A 21,141-nucleotide genomic window follows, 5' to 3' on the forward strand; every position below is an offset into this window, starting at 1 on the left:
CTTTTCTCAGTAGACAAAAATATATCCATCCTCTTAGGCATGCTGCCAGTGGGAGGGTTCATACCAGGCTGGTTACGCTTTTTTTGTTTGCTGTCCAGACTCTCGTATACACAGCAGCATGACCTTGCTATACATTGTTGCCTTGCTATACATTTTTCATAATCCTCACATCTGAAACATTTCCTAGTGTGCCGTATTCCTGCACCTCTGCCGCACTATGTGGTTCCTACTGCTGACCCCAACATCAATACAGGATGCAGTAGTGACTGACAGAAGCAGCCACAGAGGGGGACCCAGGCATCTGAAACATCAGGAATTGTGTCAGAAGTGAAGGTCTTTGTGGCTCTGCAACAGAGTGAACATGCTGCAAACAGGTGTCTGAACAGGTAAGTTACAAATCTATTAAATTAGCTTTTTGTTTTTAATTTTTATTTCGAATTTTCGAGTCTCTTTAAGAAATAATCCAACCAACCAAAAAACCTTTGCATTCTAAATGAATATATGTTATCCCTATCCATTCACATATCCCAAAATGTATAGATAGGCTGTCATTTGCAGTTTCTCTTTGAAGGAACAGAGAACAAGAATAAATCCAGACCAATCTTTTATTCTGGCACTGGCAGATCTAAGTTATCTGTTGCAGATATTTATATCCACTTGATAGTCATTGTACTAAGTGGTGGAAATCTAATAGCCATGGATAATTTAAAACACAATAAAACTTCATTAATGCAATGAGACACGAGATTACAAAATCATCAAAAATGATTTTTATTAAAAAAAAGATGATTTTGACCTTAAAGCGGATGTGTTTTTGTCAGTTGGTGATAAGTCACTTGATTAACATTTTTTTCTTTTCACCAGAACCCCAGAGTACTACAGCATCTCAAATAATGCCCAAAGCTTAACATGTAATAAAACCTGTATTCTTGTCCTACGGTCTCCTAAAATGTAGTATAAAACGCTTCATGAGAAAAGTGATATCAGTAGAACGTACCATGTATAGGCTACGGCAATTTTTTTATTTATTAAGGTTGTAGGGTAAAACTTGGTTTAATTAAATTACTTTTATTGCAATATTAGCTCTCAAGCATTCTTCTATACAAAAGTCATCTTTCTTGAACAGCACAGTGGATCGTAAAATATGCTTTTTTTTCTCCTCCAACAAAATATGATTCTTATTATACAAACTGTACAAACGTAGAAATACAGAAAATAAACTGTCAATTCTTGTTATTTTTCATTAGTGTAGGAAATGGTTTTCTCGTAAAACTTTGAAGATTTAACACATATCAACAAACTCTGTACCTTCATAACGCCACAACATATTACTTCAGACACATCTAACTGTGTTTTCTGCTGTAGTGGCATTCAGAACAGTAACACAAAATACTTTTATGGTCAACATTAAACATCATCTGCAGCAAGAGTGGGAATGTTTATTCTTGGCCGGGTGAAAAATGCCATTTTCTCTCTAAAAAAAAGAAGAAAAGGAAATATAAAAGATATGATTATTTAGTCTTTAGTCATAAACACAAAAGACTCTCATCCAGCAAAATATAACTATCATCAAAAATAATGTCAGTTGTAAAATCTTTCATATCTAAACGTTTTCTGATATCACAGCTATCGAGCTTAGTCCCTGAAGGTCATAAGTTTGTTTTTCTGTTCATACAAACGTTGTTTTGCTGTAGTACATGCAATGTTAATTAGGGATGCACTGATATATCGGCCGCCGAAACATATCGGCCGAAAATTGCACTTTTGGCATAATGGCGAAAGTGCCATTTTCCTGCCAATACATCGACGCATCCCTGATTTCTTTCCTCCCCACTGGGCGCTGCTCTGTGTCCCAGCGGGTAGGAGAGAAAGTGTGGCAGCCGGCCGAGCGCTGCGGTGGAGAGCGCTGTGAGCGGCCCGCGTCTCCTCCCACACCGCTCTGTTGCCTATCACAGTCCGGCAGAGCGGTGTGTGGGCAGTTTTAAAATTTCCATTTTGGTGCACCTCTAATGTTAATGATATTTATTCATTTCAGGCATTTTTATAGCGATGCCAATTTATGCAGCACTTTACATGCTGTACATTCCCATTAGTCCCTGCCCTCAAAGGGCTTACAATGTAAGACCTCACATGCATACACATACTAGGGCCAATTTACATAGGACCCAATTAACCCACCAGCATATTTTTGTAGAGTGTGGGAGGAAGAAGACCAACAACTTTGCACATACAGATGGTTCAAAAGATCGCCTCATCCCACAAGACTGGCATCCATTGTGACAATCTTCTAAGTTATGGGAAGAAATTGCTTTCCTGCTTTTAAGGCAGTGGATGTCAAAAACCACAAGTGAGACATCCTGGCCAGGGCACTCAATCTGATCATCTTGTCCAGAGATTGAGATTTTTTTCCATGGTGTAAGAATGTTCCCATGTCAAGTTCTGGAATGGAACTACAGGTTCTCAGAAAGGAAAGGCGATGTGAACAAAGTGACTGACCTTGATTTTGCAACACATTATTTTGTCTTGAGGAAGGAACAGCTTTGCTTGAAAGGTATCGAACAGAGGACCCAAATATTCCAAGCAATGCAATGGAACTGGGGACAGCTTATCAATGTTCACAATCCACCTAGGGTTCACCAAACCAACAAAACATTGCGCTCCAGAGTCAAAAGAGGCTGTTGGCCAAGTAAAAGGTTGTCTTAGTATCTGACAGTCGAAATGCCCTTGCGATGAAAAGAGTCCCAGAAACGAAGCAAGGACTTTTGTAAAACCCTTGGAGCCAAAGCCAGGCCGAAGGGAAAAGTGACAAATTGTTCATGAAGGCAAAATAAGAAAATACTGATGAGCTGGAAAAACAGGAACGTGTAGATACGCATCCTTTATGTCTATGGAAACCAAAAAATCTTCCTATCGAAAAGAGGCGACAACCGTTCAAATGGATTTCATTCTGAATTTGTGAGTATGTACAAACATATTGAGTGCTTTTAAATCCAGAATTGGGCATAGGCCTCCACTGCGTTTGGGAACCATAAACAGGTTTTAGTAAAACCCCTGAAAACGTTCTGCCAAAGGAGTGGAAATAATAACTCTCTGATCCAACAGACCTAGAACTGAGCAACAAAAAGTTTGTCTGACGCTGCCTGAGACATGGGAATCCTAGACGCAAAGAACCGAGGAGGAGGAAGAAGATAAAGCTCCATTTTGTAAGCTGTGGAAACCACCTCTCAAACTGAAGCACATCTGAAATTTGAGCTTTCCACGTCTTCGCAAATACCATCCTGAGATGGAAGGGCAGGGGTTGACCTTCATGCCAAAGCGGGGTTTTCCAAAGGCTTGGAGGTTTTTGATTGCCAAGGACGTCTAAAGGATCCAAAAGGCTAAAAAGTATCAGATGCTTTTTGAGATTGGGAACGGAAAACCTGAATGGAAAAAACGAAATGAACATTTAAAAGATAGAAAAGGAGCAGGCTTACGATGCTGATCCTTAAATTTTCGCATCTGCGGTAAGTGCTCACTTTTACCTTCCGTAGCCTTTTTAACTACCTTCCGTCCATGGCCGTTTGTGAACGGCCGGACGGACGTCTGCTAGGAGCGGGAGGGCGTCTTGAGACGTCCTGCCCCTCCCCCTTCTCGTGTGCAGCACTCAGCGCGCACACGAGAGGGAAAACGGTAAGCATGTAAACAGCCAGCGATGGCTGTTTACATACAAGCGATCAGGCGTCTCTAGAGACGCCCGATCGCTTGCAGGAGCTGCATCTGATCCAGCTAAGCTTCAAAAAGATAATCTCCCACATAGGGCAAACGCAAAAGTCCCTTCTTGCATTGGGGTCCTGCCGACCAGTATTTAAGCTAGAAAGCTCTGCTTATCTGAATGGTAGAAATAGACAACAAGCATCAAGAACTGCATCACACAATAAATGAGAAGCAACGGTCATCTGACCAACACAATCAGTAAAATGTGGATCAACTCCAGCAACTCCTGATCTGCACTCAAAGATTTTGTCAAAGTAGCCAAAGTCTGAGAAATAAGGACCATAGCCAATAATGGTTGAAGAGCCGAACCAGTCAACAAATGATTGGTACAAAAATGATTCTCCAATATCTTGTCAGTAGGATCCCTAAAAGGAAGGAGCGTCATGAATAGGAATAGTGAAGGCCTTGTTTAGACGAGAAATTGGAGGATCAACTTCATGAGAAAAATACCACTTTTTAACAAAATACTCTGGAAAAGGATAAAGAGACTTAAAACGTTTATGAACCAGAAATTGCTTATCTGGAATTCCCCAATCCTTGTAGAGAAACCTATCAAAAATAGGATGGAGAGGAAAAACCTTTCAAACACACTCAGACTAGAAACTGCAAAATGGGAAAAAAACTGCATAATTCTCTGCACAGCCTCAATTAAAAAGGCAACTATTTATTTCTGATGCAAAGTAATTGCAGATGGCTGAAAATCAGCCTGAGCAGTTTCATCCTCATAATACATAGAATCTTGTGGAGAAACTACAGCAGCTCCAGAAATAGCAGGCATTTCTTCCTCAGAAACTACAGGCAAAGGAGAAACACAATATTTTACCCTCTAAACAGGGGCTACAAGTTTTTTTAAATGAGGAAAAAAAAACACTCTTTATAATAGAAGAAAATTTAGCTTTAGTAATGAAAAGAGAAGAATCACCCAATAAAGAGGGAGGTGCAGGATTAGAAACAGCCGAGGAATTGTCAGATTTGGCCCCAATAGCAGTACAATGTGCACATTCCTTTCCAGAGGGAATCTCCGCGTTATATACAGTACATACAACAAGTAAAGAGGAGGGCTCCTCAGAAGTTAAGGTGCGCTCGCCCCTCTGTTTAGAAATAGACATATCTGTGAAAAAACAGACAAAATATAAGTGCCACAAATCTCCTCAGAACTGCTCAAAGCCCAGACTGGTGTGAAGGGAGAAAATAAACCATATATGTGAGGCACATATCCACTATTGCAGACAGCAGTATAATTGAAATAAAGGTTGTGTCACTGTGTCCTCATCTTCCCCAACAGCCGGTTTCAATAGGAGGCAAGAAATCATTAATGGTGCTGAAGTGAAACCACCACGGCCCAGCGACAGAAGTGCAATCTACCGTTACTAACATTCCAGGAGAAACAAACTGTGAATGCGCACACAGTATAAAAAACAAGTGCATCTTCTTTTTTTAATCTTGGCCTCTTAAAGAGACGCCAGGAAAATTGAATAAAAATAGGTAGACTCTTATGAAAAGTAATGTAAACCAGAAAGAGTCAGGACACAGAATGTACACAGCCCAGATACAATAAAAAGGTGGTAAAAAAAACTATCCCTACAATAATAACTGACAAATATATCATACAGTTACTCATGACCCCATGTCCTTGGTCCCCTCACCACAATGGGAATTCACAGATAATACTGGCCTGACTAAAACAAAGGAAGAGACAACCACGGGAACTACGGACCACCACAGGAGGAATCATCAGTACTGATACTAGATAAGACCCGCTTCCTAACAAATGGAGGAACTTCAAGGATTTAACTTATCTGGTATGAATCTCTTACTTTTGTCAGCTTGAGAAACTTTCAGGATTTAATAATATTGACAGGGGTGTGAAAATAAAAAAAAAACTATTTGTCCAAGGACTAAAGCAGGGGCTCAATCTACTTGTCTCTCATGACTCTATTGATAGGTTATCTTTGGATATTTGGTGACATATCACGTTAGTGCTTGCTGCAGGGTTTGATATTTTGGGTGAAGCAAATTGTATTTTGATTTCGATTCTCAAGATACAAAAAATAATTTTTTACCAAAACCTTATTTAACCATGCTAAGTTGGTCAACGAGCGTAATTCAATATTCATTGCAGAGGGCCATGCTGGATGGCAGTATGGGGTACAGATAGCACACCCGTACTGGCGGAGTGGAAGGACCGTTTGTCGAAAGGGAAGAATAGTGGGGGGGGGCTAAAGGGGGCCAGACTTGAGCTGATAATTCCATTCTTCCAAATTACTTGGAAATTCAAACTTACCCTTTAATGCACCTTCTGCGTGTTAGAGAGTGTTCTGCCCAGCTACCACAATATGGAACACGGTGGTGGGGGCAGCACTCAACACACACAATGCCCTTTGGTTTATTCACATGTTGATGGCAGGGGTGGTAGGGCTGGTTATAAGTTTTTTTTATTATTATTTTTTAACTTTTGTAAGATTCTTTTTTTTTTAATGTTACTATTTTTTTTACTTTATTACTTTTTTTATTATGTTATTTTTTTATAGTTTTCTTGAATCACTTTTTAATTTTATTATTTTCTACTTTTTTTATTTATTTTTCACTTTTTTTTTATTCACTTAACTTTACTGCTATCACACAGGGGATAACAAGTCCCTATGTGAAAATTTTTGAAGGTGACAAGTTCTCTTTATGAAGCCTGCCCTCCAATACTGAAGATCGAGCAAAGCAATGTGCTCAATCTTTTGTGCAGCCCAGCTTGTGACAGCTGAGAATGGAAGCGCTGTGCAAGTGATCTGGTACAAAATGAGCAGCGGCTCCCCTGCTCTACATTTAGCCCTGCTTGCCCGCAGCAGGGCTAAATGTAGAAAAAAAAAACACCTGCCTGCACACCTGATCCAGCATACAGCAACTAGCTCTTGATACAATCTCACGAAGAAACAAAACAAAATAAAAAAGCAGAAGAAAAAGACACAGCCATACTCCTGAGGACATAAAGCAAAGCTAGCGGGTGTAAGGTGGGAGGGGTTATGTGTTTTAAGTTACAGGCTTTTAATTTTTTTGCCTAGTGTCCATTTCTCCTGGAGGCAGCAGCATAACCTTACATCTCAGAATTCTTTAGAACTGTGTCCCTCAATGGACGATAGAGAAAGAAGGGTTTTCCCAAATTTGGGGCAAAATGTTAAAATGTATGTAAAGGCAAATGTAAATTTATTTTTAGTTTTGGATAGAGTAGGGAGGAGTTGGATTCTTTTTTAAGGTTTTACTACCGTCTGTGTCCCTGTTGGGGAGAGTCACCCCTCAATTTGATCATTGACAGAAAGTGAGAGAAATCCAAAAGTTTTGCATGGCAGAAAGTTATGAGAGGAAATCATCCAATGGTAATCATCCTATCACAGCTATCTAAGAAAGGAATTTCTTCTTTCACTTTGGAGAGATTTCTTCTCATTTTCTGTTACACTTCCAGAATAGGAAGCAAAGTGAACTTTCTCTAGTGAGACACAGACAGCAAAAATTACTTGCCAGGGGTTTTAACTAGGGATGTCCCGATACCAATACTAGCATCGGTATCGGGACCGATACATAGCGACAATGCTTGCGCAGGGGTGTTGAATTCATATCGCCCGACGCCCGGGACATGTAGTTCCGAGCGCCGGGCAAGCGAGAGCGTGGAGCAATGTAGTAATAATCCGGCTTTCAGGAAGTTTGGACAAAGAAACGGTTAAAGTATTAAGCAGGAAGGGAAGCCTGTATACTTAAGTGAGCAGTATGGCTTCGCTAGGTACATATACTGCCTGTTTACAAATTATACACATAACATTTTTAAAGCATTTATACTTTTTAATAAGTTATATTCACATATATTTTAAATAAACTGTCAAAAGACTATTGTTTTCCATTACGATGCAATGCACATAAATACCAAATATTTTGCATTCTGTTCTTGGGTTTAAACACCACTAAAATTATACAGCAAAAAAGCAGAGGAGATTAATGGAGTAACTACAGCTTAATAATTATTGCTTCATGCATCAAGTGTTCTAATAACCCCACAAAAAAAAGAATAAATGTATCGTCAAAATTAAGGTAGATTCTCCTATTTTTTTGCATCTCAGCACTGCTGATCTTCTTCAGTCCTTTTTAGCCACTTTTCTGTCTATATACATATGCTTTGTAATGGAGTTAATCTCAAACAGTTTGTTGCCAATGTTGCTGTCACAGCTATAGCCAATTGTCTCTGTAAACATCTTTCCAGGACAAAGAGAAGACTGTCATGTATATCAGTTGCTCCTTTATTTAAAATCAGATGTAGTGAATGGCTTTGTAAATGAATATATTTTTGCATAGGTAATTGTATTTCTAAGGCTGGGTTCACACCTAGGTGTATGGAATATGCGCGTTTGCACCGCGATTTGCGGTAAAAGAAACGCGCGTTTACAAGGGCTATGCGGCTGTATCCTAATGGATGCGCGCGGCAAATACGCCCCAAAGAAGCTCCTGTACTTCTTTGGGCGTAGGGTGTTTTTTTGCTGTAAAACGCACAGGTGGGAACCATGCCCATAGGCAATTATTGGTTTCCACATGTTGAGCGTTTTACAGTACGTAGGAACGTGCTGTAAAACGCCCAGGTGTGAACCAGGCCTAAAGGTTACATTAGAGCTTTACCTGAAGGATTGGACTTCCAGTGGCTCCTTACAGCTTTGTCCTCGTAGGCGGCGTACATCCTTAGCAGCTGCTCTCATCATCTTCTCGGCTTGCACTTCATACTTCAGCTCTATTCTTTGCACCTAAGTAAACACAAAACCCATCACTGTGATTTTAACTGTCCTATTTATAGCCAAAACTAAGTATATATGCCAGATTTGTATGCCTTTTATTCTGTCTGCAGAGAAGCATATGTAATATGTAAGGGCCAGCTGCAAGTGTAGAGCTCGCAGAGTCCAGACATCAAAAGTGTGTTTAAGGGGGGGATGCTTGCCCACTTCTATTTCTCCACAGAAGAACATTTGCAAGAAAACACAACAAACTCAAACAAAACCTTTTAGCCTTCTGGCTCTTAACTGGGTTGCTTAGCATCTTTTCTCATCCTGTTCTTAGCACAAACTGAACTGCTCTCCCTCCAGCCTCTCATCACTCCATTTTATTCATCAGGTGTACCCAGATGTGTCCACTCATTAAATTTGTATCTACTGCACAACAGAAAATAGAGATTCAGAAGCTACACTCTCATGGATCTAGCATGTACATGGTAGATAGCAATACGTCACTACAAACTCTTGGAGAAAGGAGCTAAGAAAAACCTGCAGTGTGTCAAAGACTTCAGACTAAGATCACCCACACCATTAAAAATAAAAATATTCTTTATTTCATACCTTATAAAATTAAATCATTTAAAAATGTATCCCAATAATATCTATAGCCATGGCCAGCCCACTATACACATTCATAATAACATTCATGTTAATACCCACATTTATAGCAATTTAGTATAAAGCCTCATATGCACTCCATCTTGTATCGGGCTGCCTGTCACATACCCGCCATTCTGTTTGAATCCAGGGATTTAAACACCTGCTGCCTAGAGAGAGTGTGCTCTCCAGAAGGTATCCGCATTTTATTTTTATTACAACCAGCCCAGTGCTCCACTTAGAAAGAAAAAAATCCAGGAGAGCCAAGCACCAGTTGGTAACCCTTAAATTCCACTTCTTGGCCTGGGCCATCCATGTTAGGCCTAATTCACAAGGGTGGTGAAACTGTGTGGTTTTGCTGCCTGCTGCAATGGTACATATAGTGCTGTATACACTGCTGGGGCTCTGATGCTTTGTGTTGTGGTGCGGTAAAAAATATACGGTATGCTGCTTTTGCCACGCAGTGCCACTTGCCAAACAGGACAATATGAATGAATGGTACCACGCTGCAAGCGCCTGCCTACCCAGTTGCAGTACAATATTTCAATAGAAAATCCACTGCTCTTTGGACCTCTCATTTGGTGGGTTGTTCAAAAGTGGTGAGATAGGTCTCTAGGTCATCCAGTGGCATCATTTTCTGTAAGTATTAGTGGCTTAGACATATTGCACTAGCATGACCATGAGTGACAACACAGACCTCTGGACCTTGGGTCATAAGCTATTGTACTACCTGTTTTAAAGTCTGTTAGTCCCTCTCTGCTGCCTGGCATAAGAAAGTCACCTGAGCCCCAGTGCGCTGCACCACTTCTGTTAAGGCCTCTCATTCTCTCTGTGCAGCCTGGGCGAAAACAGTCACCTAAACCTCCAGTTTTACTTTCTTGCTGAGATGCATTAGCCTGTTGCTGCTGGACATCCAACAGTCTATTTGTTTCTTGCTGCTTTGCCAGAATTTTTTGCTGTTGTGCCTAGGTTTTTGCGGATGAGCTTGATGCTGGCCAGCAGCAGCTTGTTGCTGAGCAGCATTAGACTGTAGCAATGCCTTCATGCCAATGTACTCCATGCCGTAGATTCACCAATTTTCACCACTCACAAAAAGATCGAATAGTCAGTTTAAATAGTGCACTGCGGTCCAACATAGTGCACTTTAAACTCTCAGAAGGTAGAGCGATCACAGATGGCCAGATGATAAGGTATCTGGCCATCCTCTAACAAGTTGTGCGCCACAGGGAAGCGGTATGGGTTTCTTCACACAAAACGAACAATTGGCTACTGCTTGCAAAAAACATCACTGAAAGTGAAAATGATTACTCTTAACAAACAGACAGACTTAATTTTATGCCCACATGACTCACATTGTCACAAGTAATGTTGGAATTGGTCACGACTTGCACTCAACACAACTGCAATTAATCTAATGAGACGTTAACAGAAGCTTCAGCATAGTTAGAAAAACAAATTCAGAAAGTTCACAACAGTGCCAGTTGCTGTAAAGGCAGACTGTTAGAACCTCAACAGACAGATATCACAGGAGTTTATATGTTACTTACCTGTTTCTCCACTTGTCTGAACAGAAGCTTCAAGCTGTCATCTTCCTTAATCCGCTGAGGCAGCTCATTTTCACCTTGACGTTTGGCTTGCTCTAACTGTTCTTTCAGTTCCCTTAGTACAGCAATTTCTTCAATAAGTTGATTATGCCACGTCCTCGAAGCCTGCAGATCTAATTCCAGATCCAGAGATGTACGAATTACACGGTCTCTACCAGAACACTTCAAGGAAGGCTGAAACAATAAAGTTAATTTGAAATATTCCATCAACAGTTACAACACCTTGATCTGTTCATTCTGAACTATGTCAAGAGGCAAAGTCTAATAGGGGCCCTTTCCTACAGCGTTCTAATCAGGTCTGCCTGTCAGTTTTTCAAGTAGATCAGAAGCTCAATGTCAGTCTATGTGAAGTCAGAACCTGTGCCTGTTTACATCTGAGTTCATCTAGGTTCCAAAAAAATATGGAACAGAGTTCTGTTTTGCCAGTCCTGAACAGAATAGGTTGAAGGTAAATCATATTTAAATGGACATGTCTGCTTACATCCAACTCCCCATAGACCCCAAATGGGTCCAGTTAGTTCAACTGAATGGACACAGATGTCACAAGAGTGATATCCCTTCTCTCCAGCTCTGATCAGCAGGGGATCTGCTGATCAGAACAGATGCGCCTATCTGAAAGGGGCCTGATATTTATATAGGGGCATCAAAAAGTAAATGACCCATTCCCTGGGGGCGTTCTTTACATTTATGATAAGATGGTCAGTGGAGAACAGGCGCTAGGCAGATTGTTACTAAGAAGAAGAAACACATTATTCCAGTGTTAACATTGCATTAATTACTCTGACAAGTAGTCCCACCAAATAAAATGAAACTCATGATACAAGCAAAAACCTCCCAAAGAAGGTAATGGCCTTCACTTGGTCTGACTTGGCAAAATTATTCTAAATTAATAGCAATACAATCGAAAGTAAGCCAAAATTTGTTTTTGGATTTGAATAGAATAAGGAATAGTTAAAACACCCCCAATTTCTTTTTGCTTTGCTTTCTGTGTCCCATTGCAGAGATTTCCCTTCACTTTCTGTCATGGAAGTAAAAAGAATTCTCTCCAAAGTGAGGGGAAATCCTCTCTTAGACAACTGTCACTGAAACAGGTGTCTCTAGTAAAGACTTCCCCTTTATTTCTCTTCCGGGTGTAAGTATAACTTTTGTTCTTATCAGACAACCTAAGGTACTGGGTTAACCTGTAAAGTCCATTTGTATGTATAATGTACAACTGACATTAGAATATATTCTTAGTTAAAGAAGGTCATTCGTTACAAGAAATGCAATGCATAAGTGAACATACCCTTTTAACTCTCATACTACGTCTTTCCATCGCATTTCGGACAAAAGGTGGCTTCTTGGAAAGAGTTGAGCTATCACTGTCACTTCGGTTCAGCTAGAAGAATGCAACAAGGAAGAAATAAAGTGAGACAAACTTCTCCAGAAGATATTGCAAAATATATTAACGTGGTATGCCATTTACCCACTAAATTGTACTCGTCTTTATAGGGTTAATCTACCCAAAACTGATATATTAGTTATAATCAGGACTCTCAGTGGCTAATTTCCCCCCCTTATTTCCAGGTTCTGTTTCTCCCTATTTAGGGTTTGTGTGCCCTACAACAACTTTAGGTGGGTTAACTCCACTTGATGCATTGCCCATGATGAAAAAACAAAAATCAAACAGGAAGAATGGAATGTATGTAAGGGCCACAGAAGGTAAGAAAGTCTGGGAGCACGAGTGTAAAGATCTCTCTAGAGGGGCACCTCAAAGGATGTAATTATACATTAGTACCTTTAACCTTCTAGTATCTTCTTGGAAAGTAGTCACTAGGACCATTGCTTTATTTGTGGTACTATAAATCAAGGTGTGCTTGATATCACCTTACACTAGCTGTTGTAAAAAAGTCAGGTGTTGATGGTTGCTTAAGAGGACCTCTGAGCTCAGACTGCAATTGTCAGTTCTGGTAAGTGAAATTCAGAGGGTCTAAAAGTAGGACACGATACCTATTGACATGCTCTGCACTGCAAAACAGCCAAGGAAACTAGGGGTGGGATAGGCAATTTGGGTGTACTCAACATTTTACACGGCTGTCTACACCTGCTCTAACAGGGATATTTCTGCAGTTAGCAATCTACAAAAAGAAGCCTTGGAAGGGCGAGCAGGTTTTACAACCATTTAGAGGTAAGCAGGTATTGAAATTGGACTTAAATTCATGCTATAGATAATTATCATCTCTAGTATATAATCTGGAGAATGCAGCAGAAAGCAAGAAACAGTTTGCAGAACTGTTGAAGAATATAGTGATATATAAACATTGTTCCTTGCATGATTCCGTCTCCAGGTATTAAAAAGGATTTTTGAAAAAAGTGGAAATTCCCAATTGGTTTGAGACCTTACAACAGGGCTCGACAAATCTCAGGAGCCAGGTTGCTATGGCGACTCGAACATTTTTGTGCTGGCTCATGGGCTTTTGTCAATCCGTTCACTGTCCCCCACCGCATCAGCTCTGCTTCTCCTGTTCTCCACTGTGCTGCATGCTGCAATCTGTGTCCTTTTCTAACCCTGCTGCTCTCCCCACCTGTATCAGCAGAGGCAGTGGGGTTCAGAGGGGACACAGAACGCTGCAGCCGACGCCCATTGGGGTGCACCCGCCCACTGTCTGCTGTCAATCAGCAGAGGAGTGGGCCTAACGGAGAACTTTCTCCTTCAGCTCCCAGCCACTGCCTGCTGTGTTTACATTCGGCAGCTGTCATTCCCCAGCTAAAGTTATTGAAGAGGAAAGATGACACTAGGATTATAAGCCCCCCTTCCCAGATAAGTTTAAAAAAAAAAGTATTAAAAAAAATTAAATTAAATCATATAAAATTAAAAATACAAAAAAAAAAGTTTAAGTCCCCCGCTCCCGCAAACATGTGCATGGGAACATGAACACAAGTCAGGTGCACCTATGTATGAAAATGTTGAATGTGCTACACATGTCAGGTATTGCTGCATGCGCCAAAACTGTCATTAAAAATGACCACTGTTGTTGAAAATAAAGCTACTACTTTTAATTACTATGGTACTTTAGGCATGAGTCCTTCCATGTTGCTACCAAGAGAGGTCTCAATCAAATAGGAGATTTCCATTTACCATCTCTAAAGCACAAAATGTTAACAAACATACTGGCTTTTCACTAGATCTTAAATATGTGACTTCTTACATGACAAATGTATTCATTTTGAGGCCCGGGAGAAAAGGTTTTGGAGCGGATTATGGTACTGCCTCTCATGAATTGTGCTTGCACTGTATTTGCCGCTTTTTTGTCTTTTGGGCGCACAACAGTAGTTGACTGAAGAATCCCTTCAGTATTTGTCTCCTTGTCCACCTGGAAGAGAGAAGGTTTGTAAGAATTTAGCATATTACACAACAACTGAGCAAAACTACTACAGGTATACAGGTGAAACTCGAATAATTAGAATATCGTGCAAAAGTAATTGCAGTAAGTGCTGCAAAAGGGGCCCAAACCAAGTACTGAGTACATATGCATGCTTGTACTTTTCAGAGGTCCGATATTGTTCTATGTACAATCCTTGTTTTATTGATTGCATGTAATAATCTACTTTTTTGAGGTTGTGGATTTGGGGTTCTTGGGGTTTTCATGAGCTGTAAGCCATAATCATTACAATTATGACAAATCACGGCTTGAATGATCTTGCTTTGCATGTAATGAGTCTATTTCATATATTAGTTTCACCTTTTAAGTTGCATTAGTGAAATAAATGAACTTTGCACAATATTCTAATTATTCGAGTTTCACCTGTATACAGTATAACATAATTACACTTCAGAAAAGTAATTTCTGATTGATAACGTACAAGACAAGAATAATTCCTGCATGTCCCTGATTTGAAGTGGAACTCCACACACCAAAATGTTTTTGGCTAGTTTGAATAGAATAGAATCTGAATAGAGTTTGAAGTTGGTCAGGTTTTTATTGCTGTTGTTTCACTACTGGGGAGATTTCCCACCACCGTTGTCCTTTTTGCGCAACAGGAAATAAAGATAACTCCAAAATGGGAACAAAGATCGCAACAATATCCTTAAATAAGTGACTTTATTGTTGTATGTTTCCCTATTACAAAGTTTTTATTATTTCTTGTTCCAGTTGCACAACAGGAAATGAAGGTACATTTCACCAACAGAGAAACAGAGAGCAAAAAGCCCATAACAGGGGGTCTATTTCAGAAGAAGGAGGCTTTCATGTAAGGTGAGACATGTAATGAGCACTCAGAGAATGGGACAAATGGGAACATAAACACAGAACACATGATAATCACAACACCAAAAACCTAACTATTGAATCCTTCTGGTACTTTTCCACATTTCTAGTGTTGCTACCTGGAATGAGCAGAGATTTTACAATAGTGGTATATAAAAAACTAGTCCACATTGTCAGTGTTAAATAAGAAACATTTCTAGGCACCCAAATGATTTCCAGACTGAAAAACAGAACGTCTTAATTGCATAAATATTCAACCAGTTGCCTTCGGAAGGCACATAATTAACTGAATAGAGTCCACCTCTATGCAATTAAAGCTTAAGTATAATCTGCTTATATTTAGCCTCCTCTGGTTCCTCCCTCCCCTCTTCATCAACATGATAATTAAATGTTAAAATAAATCCTTTCCGTTCTCATTACATACCTTATTTTAACACCAGTGATGTTGTCACTGGGTCTTTGTGCTTTTCTGTGCAATGCAGGCAGATCATGGCTGTTGGGTGAGGCAAAAGGGTGCTGTACAAAGCTTCCTGAAAATATTACAATACCCTTCCTTAGTACTCCTCCTTAGAGGCTTTATCCTTGGAGTTAGTGTCAGTCTGGAGGAGTGAGTGTTTCTAGGCAGACTGAATTTGAACGCAGATAACCCTAGACAATGCCCATATGTGAGGCGAATCCTACATAAATGAATGAAATCCAATGAATGAAAAGGGGTGGGCCAGGGACATTTAGACTGGTGAGGAAAGGGATGGGTGATGCTGGATGTCGTCAATCCAGGAAATGAGCTCCATCTAACATGCTGCAGCTTCTAATGCACATGTGAGAAGCTCACAGTAAGCAGTCACTATAAATTTCCAAAGAGTAGTAATGCCCATCCTGACTTCAAAATCTATACAAAGTCTAATAAAGGGCTCTTTTCATGAAGCTGATTTTGTCCTGTTTCAAAAATTGAGTTTTTCTATTAAACATTATGTAAAAAAAATTTTGATATAGTTTAGAAACTATATTATCAATCGCTGCTGCAGTGAGAGTTTTAAGTCCTCTCAAGGCACAGTAGTTATGGACTAAATGTAATCCCACAATTTCCTCAGGCATGTCCTTAGCTAAAATGCACTCTATCTGAATCTATTTGGTAGTCATTTTTAGGACAAATTATGGACTGTCAAGAGGCAGAAATGTCATTAATTCTTTCTGCCGACAGCTTCCTTGATGCCTCGCCATGCACATACACACACATACTAATGCAAACACCGGTTCAGTGTGCCTATGTACAAAAACGATGACTATACCACACATGTTTGATATTGCCGCTCATGCTGAAGGGAGAGCAATAATTTTAGGACCAGTATTCACAGTTAATTCTTAATTGATGACCTGCAAAAGATTTTGAAGAGTCATCTACAGACAATAGTTTTTGGCCATTTCACAGGTGCACGCAATTTTGTAGTTTGACATGTTTGGTATCTATTTACGCAGCACAAGCTCCTCTTTTATATTTTACCAAAATTGGGGATTATATTGTGCTTATGGGTACTAAAATTAAGTTAAGTGTATTTTTTATTGAAAATTTGGATTTGATAAACAGATGCGCTAATATCATGCAACATACAAAATTGCAACTGCCACCACCTTATTCTACAGGGTCTCTGCTTTCAGGAAATACATAGTTCTGGGGTAGTGGAGGTTAAGTAACGTTCAGGCCTAATATGTGCATTTTAACATGTGCGCAACTAAAAAAAAGCAAAAACAGCTCTGGCAGTGAAAGTTTTCACTTTGCTATTAGGAGTCTGACTTCAGAACTATGCTAACTGCTATTTGTATGTCTAGTAAAAGTCCTCTTGCTGGCCACTGAGGTACCGTCACTGGGCAAGGAGATGTTAGCTGTCAGGGTTAAGGGAGACCAGCAACAAAATGAAATTTGTTTGAAAGATGCAGAGAAGATTGTTTTTGCTAACAGTAGTAATAGTAGCATCTTCTGGTGTCTGCTCGTGCAGAATTTTACAATAAAGAGTTTATAGTAAAACTCTTTCTACATGCTACATTGTAAGAAATATAACATTATATAAATGGACACTCCCTGGATTATCATATACTATGCACAGAAAACAATTAACAGTGATTTACTGGCATAGCCCAAAGCACTCTTCTTGATGGTATTGACAACACTTCCCACACAGATGTGTTTACCTTCTTGCCAGCAGATTCCATGCTCAGCTGTTCAGGGTTATCAGGGTCCTCTGTATCGCTCTGTACATTCTCATCACATTCATTATCTTCTTCATTGTCCATAGAAGGTTCTTCATCCTGTGCAACTTCAAGCCTATAACATGTCCAGTAATCAATGGTGTTAGTCACAGAGAGGCCACTTGTTAGGCACTGTGAAAGATGGACAGACTGTTAGGTCTCATTCACACAGCGTAGAGTGGGGCTGTACAGATCCATATCGGGCCATTCATGGGAAGGACAGGTGTTGCGTGTGAATGTACGCAGCAGCCTGTTCTTCCCTATAGGAGGACCGGGCCGTACGCTCACCCGAGCTGCACGGGTGTCCGTACTCGGACGCAGACAGGATGGATCCTGTTTGCGTTTGAGCACGGTTACCGGCATGGCCCCGAAATGTTGGCTTTAATGACACATGTTCAATAAAGGAGTACAGAAATTTACACTTTGAACCTTAAAAGTACTAGTGATCTTCTATCCAATACCTATAGTTCACATAGGACTGCTACAACCATATTAAATAGAGGGCTGTATAATTATGGTAATTAGAGTTTTCATTCATGATTTGAGCAGGAGTAAAACCATGACCATAAAAAAATGTAACAAACCCTTTTTTAGACAATCATTTTTATATGCTGTCTTATTTTAACTGCACCTTTAATAATTCTGAGGTTCACATAAATTTGGACAAGTTTTAGAAATACTACCATTTAAAATGAGGGACACCCACTGTGTCACTTACCATTGATCATCCCTGTCATCATCTTGTCCAGTGTCTTCTTGCTGCGGTTCAACACCTACCACATCTACTGTAGATGCAGTATGCACTAAAAGTGAACACACCAAGTCCTGCAGAGAAAAAAACAATCATATGTTTAGATCATATTGAATGTGCTGCAAATCATAATGATAGGGGCTTATTTTTACAAATGTCAGCATTAGCTAAATTAACAATTTAATCTTGCCGTGCTAGAGCCACATTTGACATAACGCACACCAGTGACAACTGCAGACCATGCACAGCTCTTGAAAGTCTAGAGTGTGGTGCATATATGGCATTTTAACAGGGATATCAATGGAGCCACTGTAAGAATAGCCTAATGCCTCTCCAGCAATGTTAACCATGTATGAGCAGGTAGGTCTATATAATTTGTACATCAGTCAGTAATGCATGAAAACAAATCAGTATTTTTCTTTCACCAACACATTTGATCTTATCTGATTAAAGGAGGTATGTAAATAGTTTCTAGGTATTACTGCACTTTCTAAATCGCCACAACCTTATTCAAGATTTGTGTTTGTTTCTTCTGCTCTGTAATTGCCTCTTAAGATCGTGGCCTTTTTCAATAAATTAATTCTGCCTGACTTGTTACCCCATATAACTATAACATTTCTTACAGAATTTCCTTCAGTGTTTTCTTCAGAATGGTTTATTCCTTGCTTATCGCTGTGCTTTTGCTTCTTTGGGTATAGGTAGCGCAACAGGTTGTAGCAATTTACTTCTTTCTCACCAGATCTACAAACATTAGCGAGGCTTATTTGTGCTCCACCCTGTATGAAAAATATCAAACAAACAGGCTCTTTAAAACAGGCTTTCATTAAGCATGGTTCATTTTCTTCTATATGTAGACGCATATTGACAGAGGTACCAATTTTAATGTGTTTGTGTATTTCAGTTTATGTGCTTGTATTAGCATGTGTTAACATTGGGTTATTTTCATCAATCAATCAAATCTTCAATGAACTTACATGCATTTACTACAATTATTATCAGGCAATATGTATTTCCTACAATAGAAGCTGAACATAAAAACAGGCATTTGCTTTCATGTATTTATTTGGTAAATGTATCACACACAGTTTCTTCTAATATATATGCTGTATCATTTCTATTCATTAAGGGTACTCAATAAAATATAATTTTCTTTATATGGTATTGTGGAATTTTAACTCCAAGAGCACCCTCACACATATACTTTAGAAGGATATACTAGAGCCTGTGGCCTCACAACATTTTAAGGGTTTGTATTATACCACATCTACAGTTTTCTGAGCTAGAGGCCCTGCCAGAACTACACCATTTGACTAATTGAGACTACTGCATAAAGAAATGGAAAATATGTCTTTGTATTTGTTCTGTACCTTTCGAATGTCTGTCATATCTCATATGTGTGTCCTGCCCATGTTAAGCTATCACCCAGAGATCTTCTTAGCTATTATTCTACATAATTTGTCTTTGGTGGTTGTCGCAGCATTATGTTTGCAACTGTGATCATTAACACAATCCTCTTTTACCCTGGATTTGCCCCTGCTTGTCCATGTTTCCATATTCCTGTTTTTCTAGCACCTATCTCATGTGTTTAGTCTGACTTTTGCCTGCTTATTTCAGCCCTGCTTAAATGTGTGTCTCTCTCCAGTCCTTCAGTGTTTCCATTGCCCTGTTGTCCTTATATTCTGAGGTACCTCATACCTCGGAATCCTATTTATTGTAGTCTGCTTTGCTGTCTATTTTCCTAGTAACTGTATTATTACCATCATGGATTTTATCACCTTTGTTTCCCTGGGTATAGGAAATGGTTCATTTTGTGACTAATTCTGGTGGCTTTTGGCCACCATCAGACATAGAAACCCTTAACAAAAAGGGTGCACCATAAGGCTGTGTGCATTTGTGGTTGGGTATCATGTTGTTGCATGTATTGTTCTTTCGTGGTCTCCTGGCTTTGACCCCTTTGCTTAACTAATTAACTAATTACCTGCTCTTGTCTCAGGAGTCCACAAATCCATCAATGGTGCTTTGCAGATCCATACAGATATTTACAAAGGAATATATTTAACTAGTTTCCAACCAAAACTGCTACTAATTACCATAACACATAATCCATATTGCAGATAGTATATGGCTAATCACTATTTCAGCTCTCCCCCATAGCACTTTTTCATGAAGAAGTGATAAAAGCAGTAATGTGTTTTCTGGCTGCTACATACAAAATGTAATAAAGTGTGAAGCGACACCTGTATCTATAGCAACAACGGGGGCCGAAATGTACTTTTCAAAGCTAAAGATAAAAGGATACCCAATTAACAGGACATGCATTATGCATTGGTGATAAATGTCAAAGTAGATATTTGAACTTCCTATTTGAAAGCCAACAAAGTCCAAACAGGATGAAGAGTGTCTGTTCATTGTGATTGCTCTCAATGTGTCAAATGTATTTAAAGTGAATAAGAAACACTGATTGCAGTGATAAATTAACAACCATTGCTTGTGCAGTAAAATTACAAGCTCTGTGGAAAAATAAAAAAATGGGGATGGAAATCTATGTTCAAAGTTTATACACAGTGATAACCACCAACAATAATAAGTTCTGTGACAAAGTACAGCATCAATGAAAAAAATCAGGGGGTACAGATTGGTTTGAATATACTGTATGCCAGGCTATTTTAGCTACTGTTATGCAATTTTAAAAGTAAATTATTATTTTATCACAAATTTACTGCCGTTTTGATGTACTCTTTCAAATGCTTGTTATCGTGCCCCCACTGTATGCTCTTCACATTATAGAGAATATACAAAACATTCTAGTACTGTTTTCCCAAATGTATACATTTGCCACTTTTTCTGTTTATCTGTCATCAGAGGGTTACACAGCACTTTTGCACCTACAATGGGAACAGAAGTGTGTTGTTTATGTGAGATAAATCAGCACTCTGTTCCTTTTCTATTCAGAACTCTCTTGTTGTAGATATTCATTTTTCATGTATAAGAAAATCACCAACTTTGGTGACCAGATATACACACAAATAAAAGCTGCAAAGAAATATTTGATTATATGAGGACCACAGTGGCATGTGTTCAGCTCTTGTAAAGTCACTTTTACCATTCCCCACATAATTTGGTAATCTGGCATCCATGCTGAATGACTG

The 21,141-nt window shown here is 39.4% G+C and overlaps 1 protein-coding gene across 2 annotated transcripts in view; it reads right to left on the reverse strand.

The window, feature by feature from the left end:
- Positions 1 to 762: 762 nt before the first annotated feature.
- The window catches only part of WWC1 (WW and C2 domain containing 1), a 134,647-nt gene continuing 114,268 nt past the window's right edge, over positions 763 to 21,141 (reverse strand). For both annotated transcript variants that reach the window (XM_018562542.1, XM_018562543.1), the window contains 8 exons: positions 18,616 to 18,768; positions 17,960 to 18,066; positions 17,185 to 17,317; positions 13,939 to 14,103; positions 12,036 to 12,128; positions 10,694 to 10,924; positions 8,404 to 8,525; positions 763 to 1,474 (listed from right to left, as the gene is read on the reverse strand). In XM_018562542.1, the coding sequence (XP_018418044.1) occupies positions 1,408 to 1,474; positions 8,404 to 8,525; positions 10,694 to 10,924; positions 12,036 to 12,128; positions 13,939 to 14,103; positions 17,185 to 17,317; positions 17,960 to 18,066; positions 18,616 to 18,768 (1,071 nt within the window). In that variant the 3' untranslated portion in view covers positions 763 to 1,407. The remainder of the gene's footprint in view (positions 1,475 to 8,403; positions 8,526 to 10,693; positions 10,925 to 12,035; positions 12,129 to 13,938; positions 14,104 to 17,184; positions 17,318 to 17,959; positions 18,067 to 18,615; positions 18,769 to 21,141) is intronic.

The sequence above is a fragment of the Nanorana parkeri genome, unplaced genomic scaffold, assembly GCF_000935625.1.
Source record: "Nanorana parkeri isolate BGI_ZX_2015 unplaced genomic scaffold, ASM93562v1 scaffold582, whole genome shotgun sequence".
Classification (NCBI taxonomy): domain Eukaryota; kingdom Metazoa; phylum Chordata; class Amphibia; order Anura; family Dicroglossidae; genus Nanorana; species Nanorana parkeri.